The 24,651-nt window shown below is 35.6% G+C and overlaps 1 protein-coding gene across 6 annotated transcripts in view; it reads right to left on the bottom strand.

Annotated features, from left to right (window-relative positions):
- RALYL (RALY RNA binding protein like) overlaps positions 1–24,651 on the bottom strand; it is an 867,550-nt gene that overhangs the window by 99,485 nt on the left and 743,414 nt on the right. For all 6 annotated transcript variants that reach the window (XM_061172228.1, XM_061172229.1, XM_061172227.1 and 3 more), the window contains one exon: positions 18,079–18,242. In XM_061172228.1, the coding sequence (XP_061028211.1) occupies positions 18,079–18,242 (164 nt within the window). The remainder of the gene's footprint in view (positions 1–18,078; positions 18,243–24,651) is intronic.

Below are 24,651 nucleotides of genomic sequence, written 5' to 3'. Positions count from 1 at the left end.
TTATACTCCAATAAAGGTGTTAAAAAAAAAAAAGACAGTATATTACTGGCACAAAAACAGAAATATAGACCAATGGAACAGGATAGAAAGCCCAGAGATAAACTCACGTATACAGGGTCACCATATCTTTGATAAAGGGGGCAAGAATATACAATGGAGAAAAGACAGCCTCTTCAATAAGTGGTGCTGGGAAAATTGGACAGCCACATGTGAAAGAATGAAATTAGAACACTTCTTAACACCATACACAAAAATAAGCTCAAAATGGATTGAAGACCTAAATGTTGGCCAGACATTATAAAACTCTTAGAGGAATACATAAGCAGAATACTCTATGACATAATTCACAGCAAGGTTCTTTTTGACCCACCTCCTAGAGAAATGGAAATAAAAACAAACATAAACAAATGGGACCTAATGAAACTTAAAAACTTTTGCACAACAAAGGAAACCATAAACAAGACAAAAAGACAACCCTCAAATAGGAGAAAATACTTGCAAATGAAGCAACTGGCAAAGGATTAATCTCCAAAATATACAAGCATCTCATGCAGCTCAGTATCAAAAACACAGAAAACCCAATCCAAAAATGGGCAGACCACCTAAATAGACATTTCTCCAAAGAAGGTATACAGATTGTCAACAAACACTTGAAAGGATGCTCAACATCACTAATCGTCAGAGAAATGCCAATCGAAACTACAATGAGGTATCACCTCACACCAGTCAGAATGTCCATCATCAAAAAATTGACAAACAGTAAATGCTGGAGAGGGTGTGGAGAAAAGGGAACCCTCTTGCACTGTTGGTGGGAATGTAAATTGATACAGCCACTATGGAGAACAGTATGGAGGTTCCTTAGAAAACTAATAATAGAACTACCATATGACCCAGCAATCCCACTACTGGCCTATACCCTGAGAAAACCATAATTCAAAAGGAGACATGTAGCACAATATTTATTGCAGCACTATTTACAATAGCCAGGACATGGAAGCAACCTAAGTGTCCATCAACAGATGAATGGCTAAGGAAGATGTCGCACATATATACAATGGAATATTACTCTGCCATAAAAGGCAATGAAATTGAGTTATTTGTAAGTGAGGTGGATGGACATAGAGTCTGTCATACAGAGTGAAGTAAGTCAGAACGAGAAAAACAAATACTGTATGCTAACACATATATATGGAATCTAAAAAAAAAAAGAAAAAAGAAGTTTCTGAAGAACTTAGGGGCAGGACAGGAATAAAGATATAGACGTAGAAAATGGACTTAAGGACACGGGGAAGGGGAAGGGTAATCTGGGACAAAGTGAGAGAGTGGCATGTACATATATACACTACCATAGATAACATAGATAGCTAGTGGGAAGCAGCCGCATGGCACAGGGAGATCAGCTCGGTGCTTTGTGTCCACCTAGAGGGGTAGGATAGGGAGGGTGGGATGGTGATGCAAGAGGGAGGGTATATGGGAATATATGTATACGTATAGCTGATTCACTTTGTTATACAGCAGAAAGTAACACAACCTTGTAAAGCAATTATGTGCATTTGGGGTGAAAAAACCAACACAACACTTCCTTAGTGTTAAGATATGTTCTCAACTACTACTTCTTTTTTTTTTTTTCTTTTGAAGTCTTTATTGAATTTGATACAATATTGCTTCTTTGATTTTTTTTTTTTTTTTTTTGCCACGAGGCATGTGGGATCTTAGCTCCTTGACCAGGGATCAAACCTGCACTCCCTGCATTGGAAGGCGAAGTCTAAACCCCTGAATTGCCAGGGAAGTCCCACAACTACTACTTCTTAAATTTAATTGAACTGCCTTTATTTGTCTGTTAGGTGCTTCAGGGATTTTACATTTGTCTGTCACCTGTCCTGTCACTGAAAGTGCATTGACAGGACCCCAAAGGCCTCAGAACTTACTAGGATTTCTCTTGATAGACATTAGAATTTAAATTAATTATTTAAAGAAAGTGATTTAATATTGTATTTTTTTCAGAAGACACTGGTTTTTCAACTAAAAACTCAGCTAAAGATCATAGGTGTTCATGTCTTCTCTCTTTTGTAAAGTGTTTATTAGCACTATCACATCTTTATCTTATGATTCCATAATGTGGGACAGGACAAGTTGATTATAGTATTAGTTCAAGTTGATTTGAAAAGGGACAGAAATACCTAGTGGTAATCTAATTTTTTTTTAAAAGAGAAATTCATTTTAAACACTTATCGGTATTCAACTTTGGTAAATTATAGCATTAATATATTTTTTCTTTATATGGTTTTTCTCCTCAGTTGAATTTAGTACTATTAAAAACTCTGAAATAAGCAAGACAAACTGTCCAAGCTATAACATTAATTTCCTCCCCTAAACTTGCCAAGTCATTAAGTACTGGGAAACAACTATTAATAAAAGACCAAACTGTATACCTCAGTAAATATTCATTCACTTAAGCCAATATTAACACAGTATATTTCACACTTCACTCAAATTTTTTATGTGTGATTTGAATTTGAAAATTATTGTTATTCTTACATACCAGGTTAATTACAGAAGTACTATCAAATAATGAATACTTATATACACACATACTTATATGTGTGTGTGTATAAAAAATATTGTCTGCCAATATGCTTTTAGAGAGAATGTGCAATTGTGATTCTAGTTATGCTTGCCAGTGAATTATATACAAATCTTGTTTAGATTTATATTTCACTAAAATAACACTAAAGTTAATTTTTGTGAATTGAGCCTTTAAATATATAGAACTATATGAAGCATACACAGAATTGATCAGTCTGTTGCCTTTCTGTGCTAATAATTTTATTTAAATTAACATAATTTGAGAATTAATACATCCATAATGTATTTCAAATAATTATTTTACTAGATGGTCCTTACAAAAGGGTAGTTTTCATTATGTCTGCAAGTAGCTGACTTTGGCAATTTGGTTTTTATAAACATCCTTTCATTACTGATTTATTCCAATGTAAGAAAAAAGTCATTAGATTTTTCAGTATTTGGGGATTTCTGAGGGATAGAAACATGAATACAGTCTATGTTTTGGTGCCTCAACCCCCAAAACAATATTAACTTAAATTATAAAGTAAGATAAATTATGGCTGACATGGAAACTGGAAGATCATCCATATATACCTAAGACCCATGTCCTCTGAAAGAAGGTGGAGGCATGGAATTGGAGTATTTGAACATACAGTGGCAAGGAAAGAAGCTAAGTATACAGAGATTCAAAAATGGGCTGTTTGCCTCTGCCAGAAGGCTGGAATGTTATTGTTCCCTGGGTAGGTGGGGGAAGAGAAGAGGGATTCAGTAGAGTGATGAAAGGGACTATACCTAGCACCTTGCAATGTATAGTCCTTGGAAAGTTTGAGAGTCCCGTTGACACCAGAGGCATTCCCTGAGGGGAGATGCACTGTTGGGTGGACATCTATCTCAGTTTATACCTGAGAACAAGAAAGTTCTTACATGTCAAAAGAGAGGTCCAAGATAGCTACTAGTCAATTTGGTAAGAAATCACATTGGCTTTTAGTCCCTCACTTACTGAGAGACAAAAATAGCTTGAGGTGCACAGATGTTGAGGAATTCTCCAAGAAAGAAAGTGATTTACAGAGTAATTTTTTGTAGGAGGGAGATGAGGCAAATAACTGGACTAGGTGGATACTGAGGATGTAAAACCAATGTTAGAAAATGTTAATAAAAATGCCATGGCCTTAACACTTAAACAGAAGCAATTTCAAACAAGGATTTCTAGAAATAAAAACTTGATTTCTGAATAAAAATGTGTTAGTAGTAAAATTGCTAAAAAGCAAATTTGGGAGAGCAAAAGTTGAAAGAAACTATCTCACAATAAAGAGGAAAAATAGAAAAAAAAAAAAAAAAAAAAAAGAATGGTAAAAAACAAAGGGAACAGAAGTTGGAGTCCAAATATGTCAAAAGGAAAAGAGACATGGAAAAATTTTCCATTGATTACACTTAAGAAAGACTAGATTGTTTGTAGAATAACAAATAGAACAAGCAATCCTAACATTTGTATGGAACCACAAATTGGCCCTGAATAAATCAATTTTAAGAAAGAAGAACAAGGCTGAAGACATCATGCTCCCTGATTTCAAACTATATTCCAAAGCTATAATAATCAAAACAAAATAGTATTGGCATGACAACAGACATGTAGATCAATGAATAGAATAGACAGCCCAGAAATAAACCCATGCATATATGGTCAATTAATTTATGACAAAAGAGCAAAGAATGTACAATGGGGAAAGAACAGTCTCTTCAAAAAATGGTGTTGGGAAAATTGGACAACCACATGCAAAAGAATGAAACTGGACCACAATCTTATACCACACACAAAAATTAACTCTAAATGGATTAAAGACTTGAATGTAATGTAATGTAATCAAGAGTTAAAACCATAAAGATTAAAGATTAATGTAATGTAATCAAGACTTAAAACCATAAAGCTCCTAGAAGAAAATGTAGGCAGTAACCTCCTTGACATAGGTCTTAGCAACGATTTTTTGAATATGACACCAAAAGCAAAAGCAACAGCAACAAAAAATAAACAAATGGGACTACATCAAATTTAAAAGCTTCTGTACAGCAAAGGAAACCATCAACAAAATGAAAAGGCTAAATGGGAGAAAATAATTGTAAATCGTATCTGATAAGGGGCCGATATGCAAAATATACAAAGAACTCATACAACTCAATAGCAAAAAAAAATCTGATTAAAAAGTGGGCAGAGGATCTGAACAGACATATTTCCAAAAAAGACATACAGATGGCCAACAGGTAGATGAAAAGATGCTCAACATCATTAATCATCAGGGAAATGCAAATCAAAACCACAGTGAAATATCACTTTATATCTGTTAGGATGGTTATTCAAAAAGACAAGAGATAAATGTTGAGGAGCATGTGGAGAAAAGGCAACCGTCGTGCACTGCTAGTGGGAATTAAATTGGTGCAGCCACTATGGAAAATAGTATGGAGGCTCCTGAAAAAAAATCGAAGTGCAAAAAAATTGTACCTTAGCCCAAAGACATTCAATTTATAGTGATTAATGAAGTCACAGAAGATATAGCAGTATCCTTATCTCTGATGACCCCAGCTCTCTTAGTCAGTCAGACTCACTTATAGTGAGCTCTCCCAGACCTGCTCTAATGCCTTCTGTCTCGAGTCTTGGTATCTGTCCCTATCATTTTTTATCTACTAGTTCTATAGCAGATTTCATATTTTCTATTTTCTGTAGTAGGTCTGAAATTACTTTACTTCTATGGATTTACTAACATTTTATCCATAAACTCAGATATGAGCTGAGTATCTTCATGTCCATTTGGAAGATGAGAAAATGTAGTTTTACAGAGTGTAAATTCCAGCCATCATTCCACAGCACTACTTGACTCAAACGCTAGTTTGTCCAAGTTCCAGACCACAATCTTAATGGAAATAGTTTGCTTCTGAGTAATTCTGATTACTCTGTTTTTGAAGCTGAATGAATCATTTTGGGAAAGCTTTCGGTCTTTCATTTAATTTTATGGATTGATCTTTTTATATTTCACTGAGTATCGGGCAGGCAATCTCTCCCTGAGTCTGTGAAGAATTGATACTGATGTTAAGTTTATGTTTATATCTTACGCTTGTCCCTCACGACAAAGATCTCTTTTAAAAAAGGCCGGAGGAGCTTCAAGATGGCGGAAGAGTAAGACAGGAGATCACATTCCTCCCCACAAATACATAAGAAATACATCTACATGTGGAACAACTCCTACAGAACACCTACTGAACGCTGGAAGAAGACCTCAGACCTCCCAAAAGGCAAGAAACTCCCCACGTACCTGGGTAGGGCAAAAGAAAAAAGAAAAAAGAGAGACAAAGAATAGGAACGGAACCTGCACCAGTGGGAGGGATCTGTGAAGGAGGAAAGGTTTCCACACACTAGGAAACCCCTTCGCGCGTGCAGACTGCGGGTGGTGGAGGGGGGAAGCTTCAGAGCCAGGGAGCAGAGCGCAGCCACGGGGGTGCAGAGGGCAAAGTGGAGAGATTCCTGCACAGAAGATCGGTGCCGACTGGCACTCACCAGCCTGAGAGGCTTGTCTGCTCACCCGCCGGGGCGGACGGGGGGCTGGGAGCTGAGGCTCGGGCTTCGGTCGGATTGCAGGGAGAGGACTGGGGTTGGCTGGGTGAACACAGCCTGAAGGGATTAGCGCACCACAGCTAGCCAGGAGGGAGTCCGGGGGAAAAAGTCTGCAGCTGCCGAAGAGACAAGAGACTTTTTCTTGCCTCTTTGTTTCCTGGTGCGTGAGGAGAGGGGATTAAGAACGTGGCTTAAAGGAGTTCCAGAGACGGGTGCGACATTCGGCTATCAGCACAGACCCCAGAGACAGGCATGAGATGCTAAGAATGCTGCTGCAGCCACTGAGAAGCCTGTGTGCAAGCACAGGTCACCTCCCCTCCCGGGAGCCTGTGCAGCCTGCCACTGCCAGGGTCCCGCGATCCAGGGACAACTTCCCCGGGAGAACGCACGGCACGCCTCAGGATGCTGCAACGTCACACCAGCCTCTGCTGCTTCAGGCTCGCCCCGCATCCGTACCCACCCCCCTGGCCTGAGTGAGCCAGAGCCCCCAAGGCAGCTGCTCCTTTAACCCCGTCCTGTGTGAGCGAAGAACAGACGCCCTCAGGCGACCTACACGCAGAGGCGGGTCCAAATCCAAAGCTGAACCCTGGGAGCTGTGCGAACAAAGAAGAGAAAGGGAAATTTCTCCGAGCAGCCTCAGGAGCAGCGGATTAAATCTCCACAATCAACTTAATGTACCTGCATCTGTGGAATACCTGAAGAGACAATGAATCATCCCAAACTGAGAAGGTGGACTTTGGGAGCAATGATATATATACTTTTTCCCCTTTTTCTCTTTTTGTGAGTGTGTATGTGTATGCTTTTGTGTGTGATATTGTCTGTATAGCTTTGCTTTTACCATTTGTCCTAGGGTTCTCTCTGTCTATTTTTTTTTAATTACTTAAAATTTTTTTTCTTAATAATTATTTTATATTTTTTATTTTAATAACTTTATTTTATTTTATCTTCTTCTTTCTTTCTTTTTTTTCTCCTTTTTATTCTGAGCCGTGTGGAGGACAGGCTCTTGGAGCTCCAGCCAGGCGTCAGGGCTGTGCCACTGAGGTGGGTGAGCCAAGTTCAGGACACTGGTCCACAAGAGACCTCCCAGTTCCACATAATATCAAATGGCAAAAATCTCCCAGAGATCTCCACCTCAATGCCAACACCCAGCTCCACTCAACAACCAGCAAGCCACAGTGCAGGACACCCTATGCCAAACAACAAGCAAGACAGGAACCCAACTCATCCATTAACACAGAGGCTGCCTAAAATCATAATAAGGCCACAGACACCCCAAAATACACCACCAGACATGGATCTGCCCACTAGAAAGACAAGATCCAGCCTCATCCACCAGAACACAGGCACTAGTCCCCTCCACCAGGAAGTCTACACAACCCACTGAACCAAGCTTAGCCACTGGGGACAGACACCAAAAGCAACAGAAACTATGAATGAGCAGCCTGCGAAAAGGAGACCCCCAACCACAATAAGTTAAGCAAAATGAGAAGACAGAGAAACACACAGCAGATGACAGAGCAAGGTAAAAACACACCGGGCCTAACATTTGAAGAGGAAATAGTCAGTCTACCTGAAAAATAATTCAGAATAATGATAGTAAAGATACCCAAAATCTTGGAAATAGAATGGAGAAAATACAAGGGACATTTAACAAGGACCTAGAAGAAATAAAGAGCAAACAAACAGTGATGAAGAACACAGTAAATGAAATTTAAAATTCTCTAAAAGGGATCAATAGCAGAATAACTGAGGCAGAAGAATGGATAAGTGACCTGGAAGATAAAATAGTGGAAATAACTACTGAAAAAGCAGAATAAAGAAAATAGAATTAAAAGAATGGATGACAGTCTCAGAGACCTCTGGGAAAACATTAAATGTGCCAACATTTGAATCATAGGGGTCCCAGAAGAAGAAGAGAAAAAGAAAGGGACTGAGAAAATATTTGAAGAGATTATAGTTGAAAACTTCCCTAATATGGGAAAGGAAATAGTTAATCAAGTCCAGGAAGCACAGAGAGTCCCATACAGGACAAATCCAAGGAGAAACACGCCAAGACACATATTAATCAAACTATCAAAAATTAAATAGAAAGAACAAATATTAAAAGGAGTAAGGGAAAAACAGCAAGTAACACATAAGGGTATACCTGTAAGGTTAACAGCTGATCTTTCAGCAGAAACTCTGCAAGCCAGAAGGGACTGGGAGGACATATTTAAACTGATGAAGAGAAAAACCTACAACCAAGATTACTCTACCCAGCAAGGATCTCATTCAGATTTGACAGAGAAATTGAAAGCTTTACAGACAAGCAAAAGCTAAGAGAATTCAGCACCACCAAACTAGCTTTACAACGGATGCTAAAGGAACTTCTCTAGGCAGGAAACACAAGAGAAGGAAAATACCTACAATAATAAACCCAAAACAATTAAGAAAATAGTAATAGGAATGCACATATCGATAATTACCTTAAATGTAAATGGATTAAGTGCTCCAACCAAAAGACATAGACTGGCTGAATGGATACAAAAACAAGACCTGTATATATGCTGTCTACAAGAGACCCACTTCAGACCTAGGGACACATACAGACTGACAGCGAGGGGATGGAAAAAGATATTCCATGCAAATGGAAATCAGAAGAAAGCTGGAGTAGCAATTCTCATATCAGACAAAATAGACTTTAAAACAAAGACTATTACATGAGACAAAGAAGGACACTATATAATGATCAGGGATCAATCCAGAAGAAGATATAACAATTGTAAATATTTATGCATGCAACATAGGAGCACCTCAATACATAAGGCAAATTCTAACAGCCATAAAAGGGGAAATCGACAGTAACACAATCATAGTAAGGGACTTTAACACCCCACTTTCACCAATGGACAGATCATCCAAAATGAAAATAAATAAGGAAACACAAGCTTTAAATGATACATTAAACAAGATGGACTTAATTGATATTTATAGGACATTCCATCCAAAAACAACAGAATACACTTTCTTCTCAAGTGATCGTGGAATATTCTCCAGGATAGATCATATCTTGGGTCACAAATCAAGCCTTGGTAAATTTAAGAAAATTGAAATCATACCAAATATCTTTTCTGATCACAACACTATGAGAGTAGATATAAATTACACAAAAAAATCTGTAAGAAATACAAACACACGGAGGCTAAACAATACACTACTTAATAACCAAGAGATCACTGAAGAAATCAAAGGGGAAATCAAAAAATACCTAGAAACAAATGACAATGAAAACACAACTACCCAAAAACTATGGGATGCAGCAAAAGCAGTTCTAAGAGGGAAGGTTATAGCTATACAAGCTTATCTTAAGAAACAAGAAACATCTCAAATAAACAACCTAACCTTACACCTAAAGCAATTAGAGAACGAAGAACAAAAAAAAACCCAAAGTTAGCAGAAGGAGAGAAATCAAAAAGATCAGATCAGAAATAAATGAAAACGAAATGAAGGAAATGACGGCAAAGATCAATAAAACTAAAAGCTGCTTCTTTGAGAAGATAAACAAAATTGATAAACCATTAGCCTGACTCATCAAGAGAAAAAGGGAGAAGACTCAAATCAATAGAATTAGAAATGAAAAAGGAGAAGTAACAACTGACACTGCAGAAATACAAACGATCATGAGAGATTACTACAAGCAACTCTATGCCAATAAAATGGACAACCTGGAAGAAATGGACACATTCTTAGAAATGCACAACTGCCGAGACTGAACCAGGAATAAATAGAAAATATGAACAGACCAATCACAAGCACTGAAATTGAAACTGTGATTAAAAATCTTACAACAAACAAAAGCCCAGGACCAGATGGCTTCACAGGCGAATTCTATCAAACATTTAGAGAAGAGCTAACACCTATCCTTCTCAAACTCTTCCAAAATATAATAGAGGGAGGAACACTCTCAAACTCATTCTATGAGGCCACCATCACCCTCATACCAAAACCAGACAAAGATGTCACAAAGAAAGAAAACTACAGGCCAATATCACAGATGAACATAGATGCAAAAATCCTCAACAAAATCCTAGCAAACAGAATCCAACAGTACATTAAAAGGATCATACAACATGCTCACGTGGGGTTTATCCCAGGAATGCAAGGATTCTTCAATATACGCAAATCAATCAACGTGATACATCATATTAACAAATTGAAGGAGAAAAACCATATGATCATCTCAATAGATGCAGAGAAAGCTTTCGACAAAATTCAACACCCATTTATGATAAAAGCCCTGCAGAAAGTAGGTATAGAGGGAACTTTCCTCAACATAATAAAGGCCATATATGACAAACCCACAGCCAACATTGTCCTCAATGGTGAAAAACTGAAACCATTTCCACTAAGATCAGGAACAAGACAAGGTTGCCCACTCTCACCACTATTATTCAACATAGTTTTGGAAGTGTTAGCCACAGCAATCAGAGAAGAAAAAGAAATAAAAGCAATCCAAATCGGAAAAGAAGAAGTAAAGCTGTCACTGTTTGCGGATGACATGATGTTATACATAGAGAATCCTAAAGATGCTACCAGAAAACTACTAGAGCTAATCAATGAATTTGGTAAAGTAGCAGGATACAAAATTATTGCACAGAAATCTCTTGCATTCCTATACACGAATGATGAAAAATCTGAAAGTGAAATTAAGAAAACACTCCCGTTTACCATTAACAAAAAGAATAAAATATCTAGGAATAAACCTACCTAAGGAGACAAAAGACTTGTATGCAGAAAATTATAAGACACTGATGAAAGAAATTAATGATGATACAAATAGATGGAGAGATATACCATGTTCTTGGATTGGAAGAATCAACATTGTGAAAATGACTCTGCTACCCAAAGCAATCTTCAGATTCAATGCAATCTCTATCAAACTACCACTGGCATTTTTCAAAGAACTAGAACAAAAAATTTCACAATTTGTATGGAAACACAAAAGACCCCGAATAACCAAAGCAATCTTGAGAAAGAAAAACCGAGCTGGAGGAATCAGGCTCCCTGACTTCAGACTATATTACAAAGCTACAGAAGAGCCTTGGGGCAAGATGGGAATAAAGATGCAGACCTACTAGAGAATGGACTTGAGGATATGGGGAGGGGGAAGGGTAAGCTGGGACAAAGTGAGAGAGTGCCATGTACATATATACACTACCAAATGTAAAATAGATAGCTAGTGGGAAGCAGCCGCATAGCACAGGGAGATCACCTCAGTGCTTTGTGATCACCTAGAGGGGTGGGATAGGGAGGGTGGGAGAGAGGGAGATGCAGGAGGGAAGAGATATGCGAACATATGTGTATGTATAACTGATTCACTTTGTTATAAGGCAGAAACTGATACACAATTGTAAAGCAATTATACTCAAAAAAAGATGTTAAAAAAAAAAGAAGAAATGATAATTATGTGACATGATAGAGGTGTTAGCTAGAACTCTGATGGTAGTCATATTGCAATGTATAAATGTATCAGATCAACACATTGTACACCTTAAACTTACACAATGTTATATGTCAATTGTGTCTCAATATAAATAGATAAATAAATAAATAAGAAAAACTAATTAAAAAAAAAAAAAAAAGGCCTGCTAGTTAAACCTAATAGTCAACCCTGTTTTTCTTTGTTCTCCATTTCTAAATATTTTTCACATTTCTGCTCTCTGTTCAATAAGTTAAATATACTTCATCTCGATTAAATTCACACATTATATTTATGTGCTTTGGTTGGTTTCACTTAATATAAGAACCACACGTATGTTTATTTTAACCAATTATTTCTTTATACTCTAATTGTGAAATATAACATTAATATGGGGAATTGTTTAATATATATTTAGAATTTAACAAATATTACTAAAAGCAATGCCTCTGTATCTCCACTAAGGGAAATACAAAGAATGCTGGCAGTGCCCTGCCATGTTGAGTGCTCTGTCCCAGATACTACACATTATGCCACCTCCAAGAAGATCCCTCTCCCCTCCAAAAAAGATTAGAACCTTCATTTTCAAAAGGTTCATAAAGTCCAAAGGAAAATTGATAAAAGATATACTTCTAGATACATCTTGCTGAGATTTCAGAGCTGAGAGAAAGAAAATACTAACAAAGGATAGAGAATGATACAAACATCAGTATTTAAGTGGAATACTAGAAGTGGTTAAGATGTTGGGATATTGTACATAGGATATTAAGAGAAAAAGAAATATAATTAAATAATTTAGACCAAGTCAAAATATGCATATGTGGGGAAAAATAAAGACTTCTCTAGGCATGCATAGATTCAGAAATTATGTTATCAGTTTACCCAAAGTAATTATTTTAGAAGCAACCTAGAAATTAAGAATTAAAAGAGAATGGATATAACTAAAAAAATCTTACAAAATTTTAAATTAAGTCCTAATGGGTAGTAATGATAACAGACACTTGGAGTGGTCAAAGAAGCACTAAGTACAGAGTATATGAGAAAGAAAAGATATAAAATACATAAATATTTAACAGAAGCTGGAAACTAAAAGTCTAATGTTTATGTATAAAACTTGAGCTTCTATGGCAGAGAAGGGTGGTGGAGGAGAAGGTAAGGTGGTTTGGGAGTGATTAAATAGAAGCTTTCTAAAGTTCATGTCCTGGCAAAGGAGACCAGAATATACAATGGAGCAAAGACAGCCTCTTAAATAAGTGGTGCCTGGAAAACTGGACAGCTACATGTAAAAGAATGAAATGAAATTAGAACACTCCCTAACACCATACACAAAAATAAACTCAAAATAATTTAAAGACCTAACTGTAAGGCCAGACTCTATAAAACTCTTAGAGGAAAACATGGGCAGAACAGTCTTTGACATAAATCACAGGAAGATCTTTTTTGACCCACCACCTAGAGTAATGGGAATAAAACCAAAAAAACAAATGGGACATAATTAAACTTAAAAGCCTTTGCACAACAAAGGAAACCATAAACAAGACAAAAAGACAACTCTCAGAATGGGAGAAAATATTGGCAAATAAAGCAACTAACAAAGTATTAATCTCCAAAATATATAAGCAACTCATGCAGCTCAATATCAAAAAAACAAACAACCCAATCAAAAAATGGGCCAAAGACCTAAATAGACATTTCTCCAAAGAAGACATACAGATGGCCAACAAACACATGAAAAGATGCTCAACATCACTAATTATTAGAGAAATGCAAATCAAAACTACAATGAGATATCACCTCACACCAGTCAGAATGGCCATGATCACAAAATCTACCTACACTGAATGCTGGAGAGGATGTAGAGAAAAGGGAACCCTCTTGCACTGTTGGTGGGAATGTAAATTGATATAGCCACTATGGAGAACAGTATGGAGGTTCCTTAAAAAACTAAAATTAGAACTACCATGTGACCCAGCAATCCCACTACCTGGCATATACCCTGAGAAAACCATAATTCAAAAAGACGCATGCACCCCAATGTCCATAGCAGCACTATTTACAATAGCCAGGACATGGAGGCAACCTAAATGTCCATAAACAGAGGAATGGATAAAGATGTGGTACATATGTACAATGGAATATTACTCAGCCATAAAAAGGAACGATATTGTAGAGATGTGGATGGACCTAAAGACTGTCATACAGAGTGAAGTGAGTCAGAAAGAGAAAAACAAATGTTGTATATTAATGCATATATATGGAATATGAAAAAATTGGTATAGACAATCTTATTTACAAAGCAGATACAGAGACACACGTAGAGAACAAACGTACAGATACCAAGAGGGAATGGGGGGATGAATTGGGAGATTCAGATTGACATATATACATTATTGATACTATGTATAAAATAGATAACTAATGAGACCTACTGTATAGCACAGGGAACTCTACTCAGTGCTCTCTGGTGACCTAAATCGGAAGGAAATCCAAAAAAGAGGGGATATATATACACGTATAGCTGATTCACTTTGCTGTACAGTAGAAACAACATTTTAAAGCAACTATACTCCAATAAAAATTTTTTTAAAAAGGTAAAAAAAGTGAAGTTCTTGTTGGATGGGAGTTAGCATAGCTATTGTTTGATTTTAAGAGAGAAATAGATGAAATAGGTTTTATCTATAAGTGTTTAATATATTATAGCCACTAATGAAATAGAGAGGCCTAGTAGAATATACTAGTTCTACTAGAGAGGCCTAGTAGAATATACTAGTAGAATATACAAATAGGTTTTATCTATAAATGTTTAGTATATTATAGCCACTAATGAAATAGAGAGGCCTAGTAGAATATACTATTCTACTAGAGAGGCCTAGTAGAATATACTAGTAGAATATACAAATTAAGGCAGTTGAGAGGAAATAGATAGGAATTAAAAGAAAACTCATTAAGCAAGCATAAGGAAAGGAAGAAAAGAGGAAACAATAAGTTAAATACTTGGAATTAGGATGGAAGAAATATAATCCAATAGATTAGTTAATAAAATAAATGTAAAAGTATTAAATTTCCCTGCAAAAAACAAAGACTTTCATATTGCTTTCAAAAACAAGATCCAGATATATGTTGTTTTAGGAAATATGCAAAAATAAAGTGACAGTGTTATGGGTTAAAATATTCAACATAAAAGATATGTTGAAGTCCTCATCTCCAGTGCCTGTAAATGTGACCTTAGTTGGAAATACATCTTTGCAGATGTAATCACAATGAGGTCATTAGTGTGAGTCTTAATCCAGTATAACTAGTGTCTTCATAAAAGAAGGAAAAGAGACACAGACACAAAGACATGGGAGAAGACCATGTGATCATGGAAGCAGAGATTGGAGTGGTGTGTCAGTAAACCAAGAAATGCCACAGATTGCCAGCATACCAGAAGCTGAGAGAAAGGCATGGAACAAACTGTCCCCTAGAACTTCCAGAGACAGAGCACAGCTCTGCTGACACCTTGATTTCAGACATTCAGCCTCCAAATATCTGTTGTTAAATGATTCAGTTGGTGATAATTTATTACACCTGCCCCAGGAAACTAATGACAAAGAAAGGTGGAGAATAAATGGATATATTAGGGAAATGCAAACCAAAAGAGAGCCTTATCAGTAGAGGATCAAGCAAAGTATCGAACAGAGTAAAATTCTAGGCTAAAGATAGTAAATGAGATATTATATAAATGTAAAAGTTACGATTCTCCAAGAAGTTATAGAGAGGCAGTATTGAAAAGGGCACAGACTAAAGAGCCTATACTCTAGACACAGATGCTCTAGAAACAGGCTGTAGTTCCTGGCTCTGTTATTAAATAGCTCTGTGACTTTAGGGATATTCCTTAACTTTTCTATGCCTCATTTTCTACACCTATAAAATGGGAATGATGATAATACTTCACTTATAGGCAGTTATGAGAAACAAATGAATTAATATATGTAAAATTAATATATTTAAATGAATTTATATGTACTAATATATAAAAATATATGTTTAAAACAATAGTTATCATAGAACAAACACCAACAAAAGTTAGCTACTATTTTTCTCCTCTTATTATTATAAAACATCATATAAAAACCATCCAAGCAATGTGGTATATAAAATAAAACCTGAAGAAAAGAAGAACTTTATAAAGTCACTATCTGGCAGAGGATTTTTAAACAATCACTTTCAGAATTTGACATATCAATTTGCCACAAAAGAACAAATTCTACGGAGGATTGGATGATACAACCAACAAGGTAAAACAAACACATAGTATTATACTAAAAGCAGGAAATATATCTTATTTTCCACTTACAAAATCTCATTATTATGAAACCAAGAGAAATTCTTAATAAGATCCTTAAAAAAGATTTTATAATTCCCATTCTCTCTCCATGACCCAAGAAAACTAGAAATCAAAAATAAAAAGGCCAAATGCAGCTTAAGCATTTGAATATTAAGATATTTACATCAAAATAACCGTTGTAAAATACCACTCTTCTCTGCATCACTGTGTTTTATGGCAATCAAGTGGCTGAGTTGTACAAAACTGCTCTTGCCCAAGAATGGCCACCATCCATTGGTTCTAAATCAGGGTGGTACCATCTCCTTAAGGAAGATTTAGAGTATGCATGGTTGTTACAAAGAATGAGGAGTGCTGTTGGCCTTTCAGGTTTGGAGATCAGGGATGCTAAATGTTCTGCAAAGCTCGGAATACTCTTACACAATGTAGAACTGCCATGGCCAAAATATCAATAATGTTCCCATTGGTAAACATTGTTTTAAAAGTGACTACAGGGCAAAGAATCCACAGATGCTTAAGATATTTCTATTTGAAATTAAGTTAACACTACTAGGGTAAAAAGTCTTCTATAAACCTAGCAGGCAATTCAATGTTCAATTTTCCGCAGCAAGAACCAAATTCAAGAAACTTGTTGCTTTTGACAATACTCAGAGAGCATATAAGGTTGTTTAGAGATTGTTGCAGAAACTCATTTTCTTTCATTACTAAGACTCAAAAAGGGAATTCACATTTTTATTGATAGAATAATTAGATAAATGGATAAGTCAGTACATAGGGAACTGTAAATCTATGTAATTTGCTATTTAGGTTATATTAGCTAAGTCAAATTCTGAGTGCACAAAACTTAGTTACCGGAAACATTAGTGCTTCCGGTAACTACTTCTTGCACATTCTCATGTAAAAACAAAGTATTTCAAGAGCGTTCTCTCTTAGTATTTCTGATGGCACTAAGACAAAAGGCAATGTTCTAGAGTAGATAGTATATAGGGATGAAAATGAAAAAACATGGGTTCTAGTGTTGGCCCTACCATTTACTATGTGAACTTCTCTGTGCTTACTCATCAGTGATATTGGAATAACGGTATTTGCCTCATTTGTCTTGAAAGATTGAGATGCAGAGTAACTATAAAATCCCTACAATGGCCTGACAAGCTTCCCTGGAACTCGCCCTCCCTCTACCTTATTTCCTGCCTAATTTCCTCTTTCTCCCTCTGCTGCACTGGTTTCTTGTTCCAATGTAAGATCTCTGCACTGACCATTCACTCTACCCAGACACTCTACCCTTGATAGCTTCAAGCCCACCCTCTCACTCCCTTACTTCCATGAGGTCTCTGCTGAAATGCCACCTCGTCAGAGAGGCAGTCATATACCATCCCATGAAATACAGTGCTCCCAACTTTATTCTACTTTATTCTTTGACATAGTGATGATCTACTGTGTAACACCTCAAATTTTACTTTGCTTGCTCTTGTCTGTCTCTTCTCTGTAGTATGTAATCTCAAGAAATGCAAGAAATTTTGCTATCCTTTCCTTAGGAATAATATTCTACTAATAAATTAGAGTTTTCTGAATCTGTCCATATAAAAATTTAGCAATGTGTTTAGTTGGGAAGTTTGTAGCTCTACTTTTTACTAATTAATGTGAAATTATATAAATATTATTTTTTTATGACATTACATGTTTTCAGACACATAATTCTCATGATTTAGAATAGTACGGAAAGTTACCCTTTTAATCTGTCTACTATGCCTATCTTAATTATCCCAGTGCTCAAATATTCGAAACATGCATTGAATTTGCATACTGTTTCCCTGAAAAGATACTATATGCACTCTATTTTGAAGTGACTTTTTTTCTTCATTAAAAGCAACATGTTATATTTCAAGACTTCAATATGTCACAAGCTAGGTGGGCCAAGAGCATGTTATTTGCTCTAATAAAACAGTTTTCTACTGCAGTGTAGTGTAGTGGAAAGCAGAGACCATTTCTTATCCATTTTACATTCTTCTCATACATTGTACACAGCAAATGCTCCATAATCATTGATTAATTTATTGAGTATAGACATTCATACAGTGATAAGTATCCCCACCCTTCTTTAAAGAGAAATAAAATAAAGAAGATACTTACATTTAGAGCCTGATGAAGAAGATCCACTGACAGTAGATCTTGATCCCCCTTTCATGGAAAAGACTCCTTTCCCCCTGCGAGTTGTTGTTACAGCCACTCTGGGTCGCTTCAGTGGAATTACTGCGCGGGGAGGTGGAGGCACACGCCCATGGTAATCAAATAACCTTCACAAAATACAAACGTGGCTGAGAATTGGTTTATGCCTAAGTGTTCTATCAAATGTGTGAGACGATTAAGAGAATGGCCTTGTAAAAAATGTCAGTAAATGTTTTTGTTATCATTGTTGTCCTCAAGAATATTCATTTTTCACTAAAGAAACAGGATGCTAATATAGTCTATGCTTTCTGGGCATTAGAATCTGACCCTTAATATGAACTCATTTTTAAGGTATGAAAGAACAAGGAGCTTTTCAATATGTTGAAATTATGTCGACCTTCATTCCCAAGTACGTTTCTTTGCTTGATTTAACAGATTTATCCATTTTAGGAACAGAAATCTTCCTTTAACACATCAGATACTTATTAGCACATAAGTGTGAAAGGAGGAATAGACCACGCAGAATCAGGGACAAAGAAAAGAAAATTACTGTATGATCAGAAAACAGCTCAGAAGGAAAAAAATTTAGGAGTATATCTAGTTTAAAGAAGGCAGCTATAAGAGACAAATCAATATTGTTCCTTACCTCTCTGTAAGGACTTCCTTAAGTAATGAAAGGCTCAGCTGACTACAGAAAAAAAGGAGGCTGAGTTTGAATGAAATGCCGATAGCATGAGGACAAACCTTTGTTGACTAAAGAACTGGTGGGAAATATTTATCAGGATAACTTTTTACTATTCTGACCATTTGATAGACATGCAAATTGAGACTAGAGATATTTGTAGTTAGCTACTAAAAAATTCTCTAACAAAAAAGAATACCAGTAAAATTCTTTGAAGCTTCTGCTAAAAAGTGAAAAATTGTATTCACTACAACCAAGGCATTTCCATTAAACAATGAAAGGAATCAAAAGTATAAGAATATTTACTCATTTATATAAATATATAATTAATAGATTCAAAGTTTCATATTATTTATACTGCATACACATAACAAATTTTTGTGTGACTTAGCACATTTGAGTAGCATAAAAGGGTCAGAGAAAAAAATATGATATATATATTCTATTTGCCAGTGAACCAGAGGTATTATTACTTTGTCCACTATAAAGAAAATAGTGTTATTGACTTAGAATGATGATTATTATGTAGTTTACTGTGACACCATTATATGGATTACATTCTCATAACTGCTTTAAAACAGTCAATAAAAATAATGTGAAAGACAGAAATGAGAAAACTAGAACAGTTTTAAATTTTAAAATATCTAAAACCTTCTATAATAGGTTATTTCATAAAATTACATCTCATTTACACATACAGATGGAAATGTGATCACCTCTTTTTGGAAAATAGTATATGAAATATAATAACAAGATAGGCTGGTTTCCAAATATTCATTCATAAACATTGAAAACTATGACACTATGGAGAAGAATAGTTGTATATAAAACACCTTTAAAGCAGAACTTAGTACTAGGAATGTCATTAGAGAGCTAAACTGTCCAAAAATGATTTGGAAACATGCTAGGGAAATACCAAGAGATGTCTGGAAAGGAAAATAAATGAAATGAGACAGAATTCAAGAGAGGTGTCATCCTCTGCGCATAAGCAAAGTCCATTAGAGCCAAAGAACTGCCAGCAAAGAGCAGGTCATGGATGTCAACACATTATAGTTTACTTCAAAAGATATAGACAGGATGAGGCTGAAAAGGGTTGTGAATCTCATTCATACCACTAAGGGCTGGAAAATCAAAAGGGTCAACTAAGCCTGCCCCTCATTTCAATCACAAAACAAAGTCTACATTACTTATTTATAAGTTGAAATCACAGAGCAACTTAAGTCAGTGAACAAAGATACTAAGGCACTTTTCATGAGCTACAACACCCAAAGCTATTGAGCGAAAAGAAATATGACAATTGACTGATCTCTCCCAGGGTAGAAGTTGCTGCTTGAGATGAACGGCAAGCGCTTTTGGAGGAACAATTTCCCCAGGACTTGAAAATGCAATTTAGCAGGTTCATTAAATAAACTAATCTATACACTGGGTTAAGAAAATTTCTAAAGCACAACTAAAATATATAATGATGTAAGAATACTATACTGGAAATGCAGGCCAAGTAAAGTCACCATATTCACTGCTACTTCAATTACAAAGCAATTCAATAATATTTTAACTGCAACATTTATCAATATTTCTATTGCTTCCCCCCAAACAGGGATTACAAAGCTTCCAGTGTTGGCCAGCCCTGCTTTCCTGTGGAGAAAAGAGAGCTGCATTTGTTCACTGTACTTGTGACATACTTTTAGTATAGGATGTACATTTTAGTAAAATGCTCAGTGTGTGTTGTGTTCTTTGTTGTAAATTCCTATAGGAAGTAGCCCCTGTTCTCTGAATATTTTGATGTGTTGCTTCAAAGAAACATGACTCCTTTATCACCATGGAATCAGGTTTTACCAATTCATTCTGTCACTGTGTTGTGAAGATATGCGGCATTAGAACTTAATTTTTAAAAAGTGATATTGTAATATACAAACAAAGCTAAATGGGCATTTCATGTGAGAACATAATTTTAGATTTTAATGGAGTTGGGGTGTTTGTTAATTTTCACTGGGCAAAGTTGAGTTTACCAGAAATAAAAAGAAGGAAGACTGGGTATTGTCTTAAAGCATAAAAACATAACAAGATAAGGATGGGAAGGGGTCAGTTTTCTGGGATTGCAAGATGAGATGTAGGGGCTCTTCTAAATGCAGAAGGAGGTAGGTGAAAGGCAGCCTGTGAAGGAGACACAAGCATTGGCTTTCTCATCAGAATCCTGTCTATAGCAAATCAAAGAAAATAGTCCAACAAAAATTGCCATACAATAGAATTAAATGTAATCCAAATCTCCAAGGTCAGTTAAAAGCTTAAAATTTCTTCCTTCCTCTTGGTTTTTTGTTCTTCACTCCCAGAATTATGCTCCCTTTCCTTTTCTGTAATGGTCCTTCATTTTCCCTAATATTGTTAGAATACTGTTTTTCCCATAATGTTTACAGGTCAAATAGATAATGATTTATGATGAAGTCAAACACATAATTCTCCCTTCCCTAAGGTCTATTTTAAAATAAAAACTTTAAAAGACCTACTTTCAATCAGTAAATAACATAAATGTAGTCAGATTTTAATAAAAGCAACCAATTGAGGAAGTTTGAGGGTCTATTTTATTGAATAAACATTTCTACTTTTCATGTCCCCATTTCTTGTTTGGAATTTTTTTTCTTTAATAATATCATTATCATTATTTCATGTATAATTTCATTATCAAGCAAAAGCTAAAAACTGGTAAACAATTTTAATATTGATTTACTTGATAAAAATAGACATACCTTGTCTCTAGTAAGAATAAGGATATTAGTTATTTTAATAAGTTGCTTTTTGGACAAAGACAATTTAATGGCATATTGACATATAAAATGAATATAATTTTGAATTCTTGTTTTTACTAAAAGTTTATTATTATTAAACTTCAACAATAATAAAGCAACATTTACATGTATTTTCAGAAAAAAATACATGGAAAAAAAACAACTTCCAATCTCTCACCCTAAAACAACTACTGTCATTCTCTAATTTTTTTTTCCACAAGCATCAATATTTTTCACATAATTGAAAACATAATACATGTACAGTCATGTATCCTGGCTAATTCTCTTTGGTTTATATTAAAAACGTTTCTCAAGTTTGCTAAATGGTCTTCCTAATGTTTATTTTAATTGCTGTGGTGCATTTTCTCCAGTAGATACACCACAGTCTAATAAATCATTACTTGATTGATGGACTTTTGACTTGATGCTTATTTTTCACTGTCAACCAATGTGATTTTAAAATTCATGAAAAAAATTTGAAAATGTAATATTTGCATATTACACTGAACACTAAAATTTCATTTAGATAAATAATAATTTAAGAAGCAGTAATTACCTGTTTTCTTCTAAATTTCCCTCATAAAAAAGAGTTTTTCATTTTCCTTATTTATGAACCCAAACTTACAGTCCCTATGTGGTTAAATGCTAACCAAACAATGTAGTCTGGACTTAGGGTTAAATAACAGACCTGCCCAGAGCCAAAATCTGACAACAAATTCAGGGCCGTGTTCTCACTGGGGTCTTTTAGCAGATAAATGAAGATCATTAACTCTAGGACCAGAGAAGATTTCCAGCTCTGTCTTGATTCAACCTTGCACCCTTCTGTCTTCAGCATGCTTAAATTCTGATAAACATAGTCTATAAAACCAAATTAAGGTGCTATTCATTTTTAAGAAAGGATATATTTGAAATCCACATGAATGATTCTAGCCTATTAGTATATCTGTTTTCTATACTGTTTGAACTACTCAGAATTCTATTTATAATTTCTACCTTGACTTCAAATAAACTTTTGGTTACAACTGAATCCGAAAATACTTTTTAAAGGCACACTTCACTTGAGACCAGTCAATGAGTAATTCTCGTTTCTGTTTTTTCTCACTAAACTTTTCCAAGATTTTCAGTGAAGCCACCCCTGCCAACAGCCCACCCCACATCGGGCTCCATCCCCAATCTTGTCCAAATGCTTCTTGAACATGCTTTTAACGGGCTTACTGAAATTGTCAATGATCTTTTTTTGGCAATATTTTGATCTTAACTTAATCTTTATATTTTGTACAATTTTGCTATCTTCTATATCTTGTATACAGCTTTGGGTAATTAAAAAGTGAATGCAATTAAATAGCAATGGTGAGGTTATAAATCAATAAAATTATTCTCCTATTTAATTCTTATAATTCTGTAATGTGTGTATTGCTAAGTCATTTTGCCCATGAAGGAAACCTGTGAAAAAGGGATGAGATGACTCCCCCCAAGTTTAACCAGTCAACACACGCACACTGAGGCCTGAAACTTGCTTCTAACTCCAAATCACACCCTTTGTCAACTGGGCCATGCTATGGTTTCCAAATGTTTTAGGTGGAATCCCATTCTACCAGATGGTAATTTAAATTTGCACAATGAAAGAGACGTTGCTTCTTGCTAATACGTTTTTCCAGTATTCATGAATATATACTGTGCTCTATAATCAATGATCTGAGACAAGTGCAACTTGACAGAGCTTTTTTCATTAACTTCAACTCTGGTAGCTTCTCTTATGTTAATTTACACAAGGTCAAAGTGGATCCAGAGCTGAACAATACAGATTTTGAATCACTGATATATATATATGTTTTTTATATGGTAAAGCAGCTCTGGCATTTCTTTTTCTCTGTCAATACACGTTTACTCATTACTGGAGGTTATAAATGGCTCAGTGCCTTTCCTGATACTATTGAAAAAAGGTTGGATTAAAACTGCTAATATCTCAGAAATTGAAAACATTCCTTGGGGGTGTTCAATATAATTTTAGGTATACTTCTCCTTAAACTTTACTTGGAAGAGTATATATATTTATGTTTCGTTTTAATAACATGTGATGTTCTTCATGTAGAGTCACACTTGACCTTTTAAAAGACAATGCCACTGAATACTGTAAATTATTGGGCAATTCTTTGTGTAATATAAAAAATGAAAGTTTAGAATAACCACTCAATTCTATTATTTAGTGATACTCTTCATGATCCCTGAAAGCACGGATAGACACTAAATTAGTTTTTGGAAAAGTTACTGCTGGATAAATGTACCAAAACAATCACATTAAGATGGAACTTTGTGTAGAGAAGTTTTCTAAGCTGAAAGAGTTTAAGGGTTGAAAATCCCCAATTACATTAGAATTCCCAAACCTGGCAGAAGTAGTCTAACAATAGGATGTAAATCAATGTCAGTTTTTAAGATATTGTCTCTCAGCTTATGTGAGACATTTAGTCACATCTGGGGTTGGGAGTCTGCAAACCACATTTCTGTGGGGGTCAGCTGGCTCCTTGCTAGGCTCAGCCAATTAAGGACCTGAGAAGGAGACTGGAAGAGGAAGAGAGGACTTGACCCTTCCTGTTTTGCTTTCTGTTTTTGTTTTGGGTCCCTGTTCTTGTCAGCGTTACTCTAGCCTTGTTTCTTTACCCTGGCAGCAAAAATTCATTCCAGTAGTAGCAACTGAATCCAGTTTGAGTAATTTTGTAACATTTGCAGAACAGTCTTCACACTTCCTCAGAGATCCTGACACCAGTTGGTACTGCCTCCTTAGAGGTCTGGGTTCCAGCCCCACGGGTTCCCCCTCTGGGCTCAGATACAGCAGAAGCAGCTAAGCAGAACCTCCTACTCACATTGTGAGTTGTGCAAATCCCCTTTTCTACAGTGATATTTGATAATCCCATCTTTTTCTCTGTTTCCCCAACCCTAGAGGTGGTAGCTGCTTCCTGTAGTTTGCTAACTCCATCATACCATTGTGGGTTTTATTGTTGTTGTTTATTTGTTTTTGCCTTTTCAGTTCCTTAATACATAGTTAGAAAGTTTTTACAAACAATTCTCCTTGTT

Source organism: Eubalaena glacialis, chromosome 17 (genome assembly GCF_028564815.1).
Source record: "Eubalaena glacialis isolate mEubGla1 chromosome 17, mEubGla1.1.hap2.+ XY, whole genome shotgun sequence".
Lineage (NCBI taxonomy): Eukaryota > Metazoa > Chordata > Mammalia > Artiodactyla > Balaenidae > Eubalaena > Eubalaena glacialis.
Note: the sequence above shows the minus strand (reverse complement) of the source record. Positions and strands in the feature narration are given on the sequence as shown.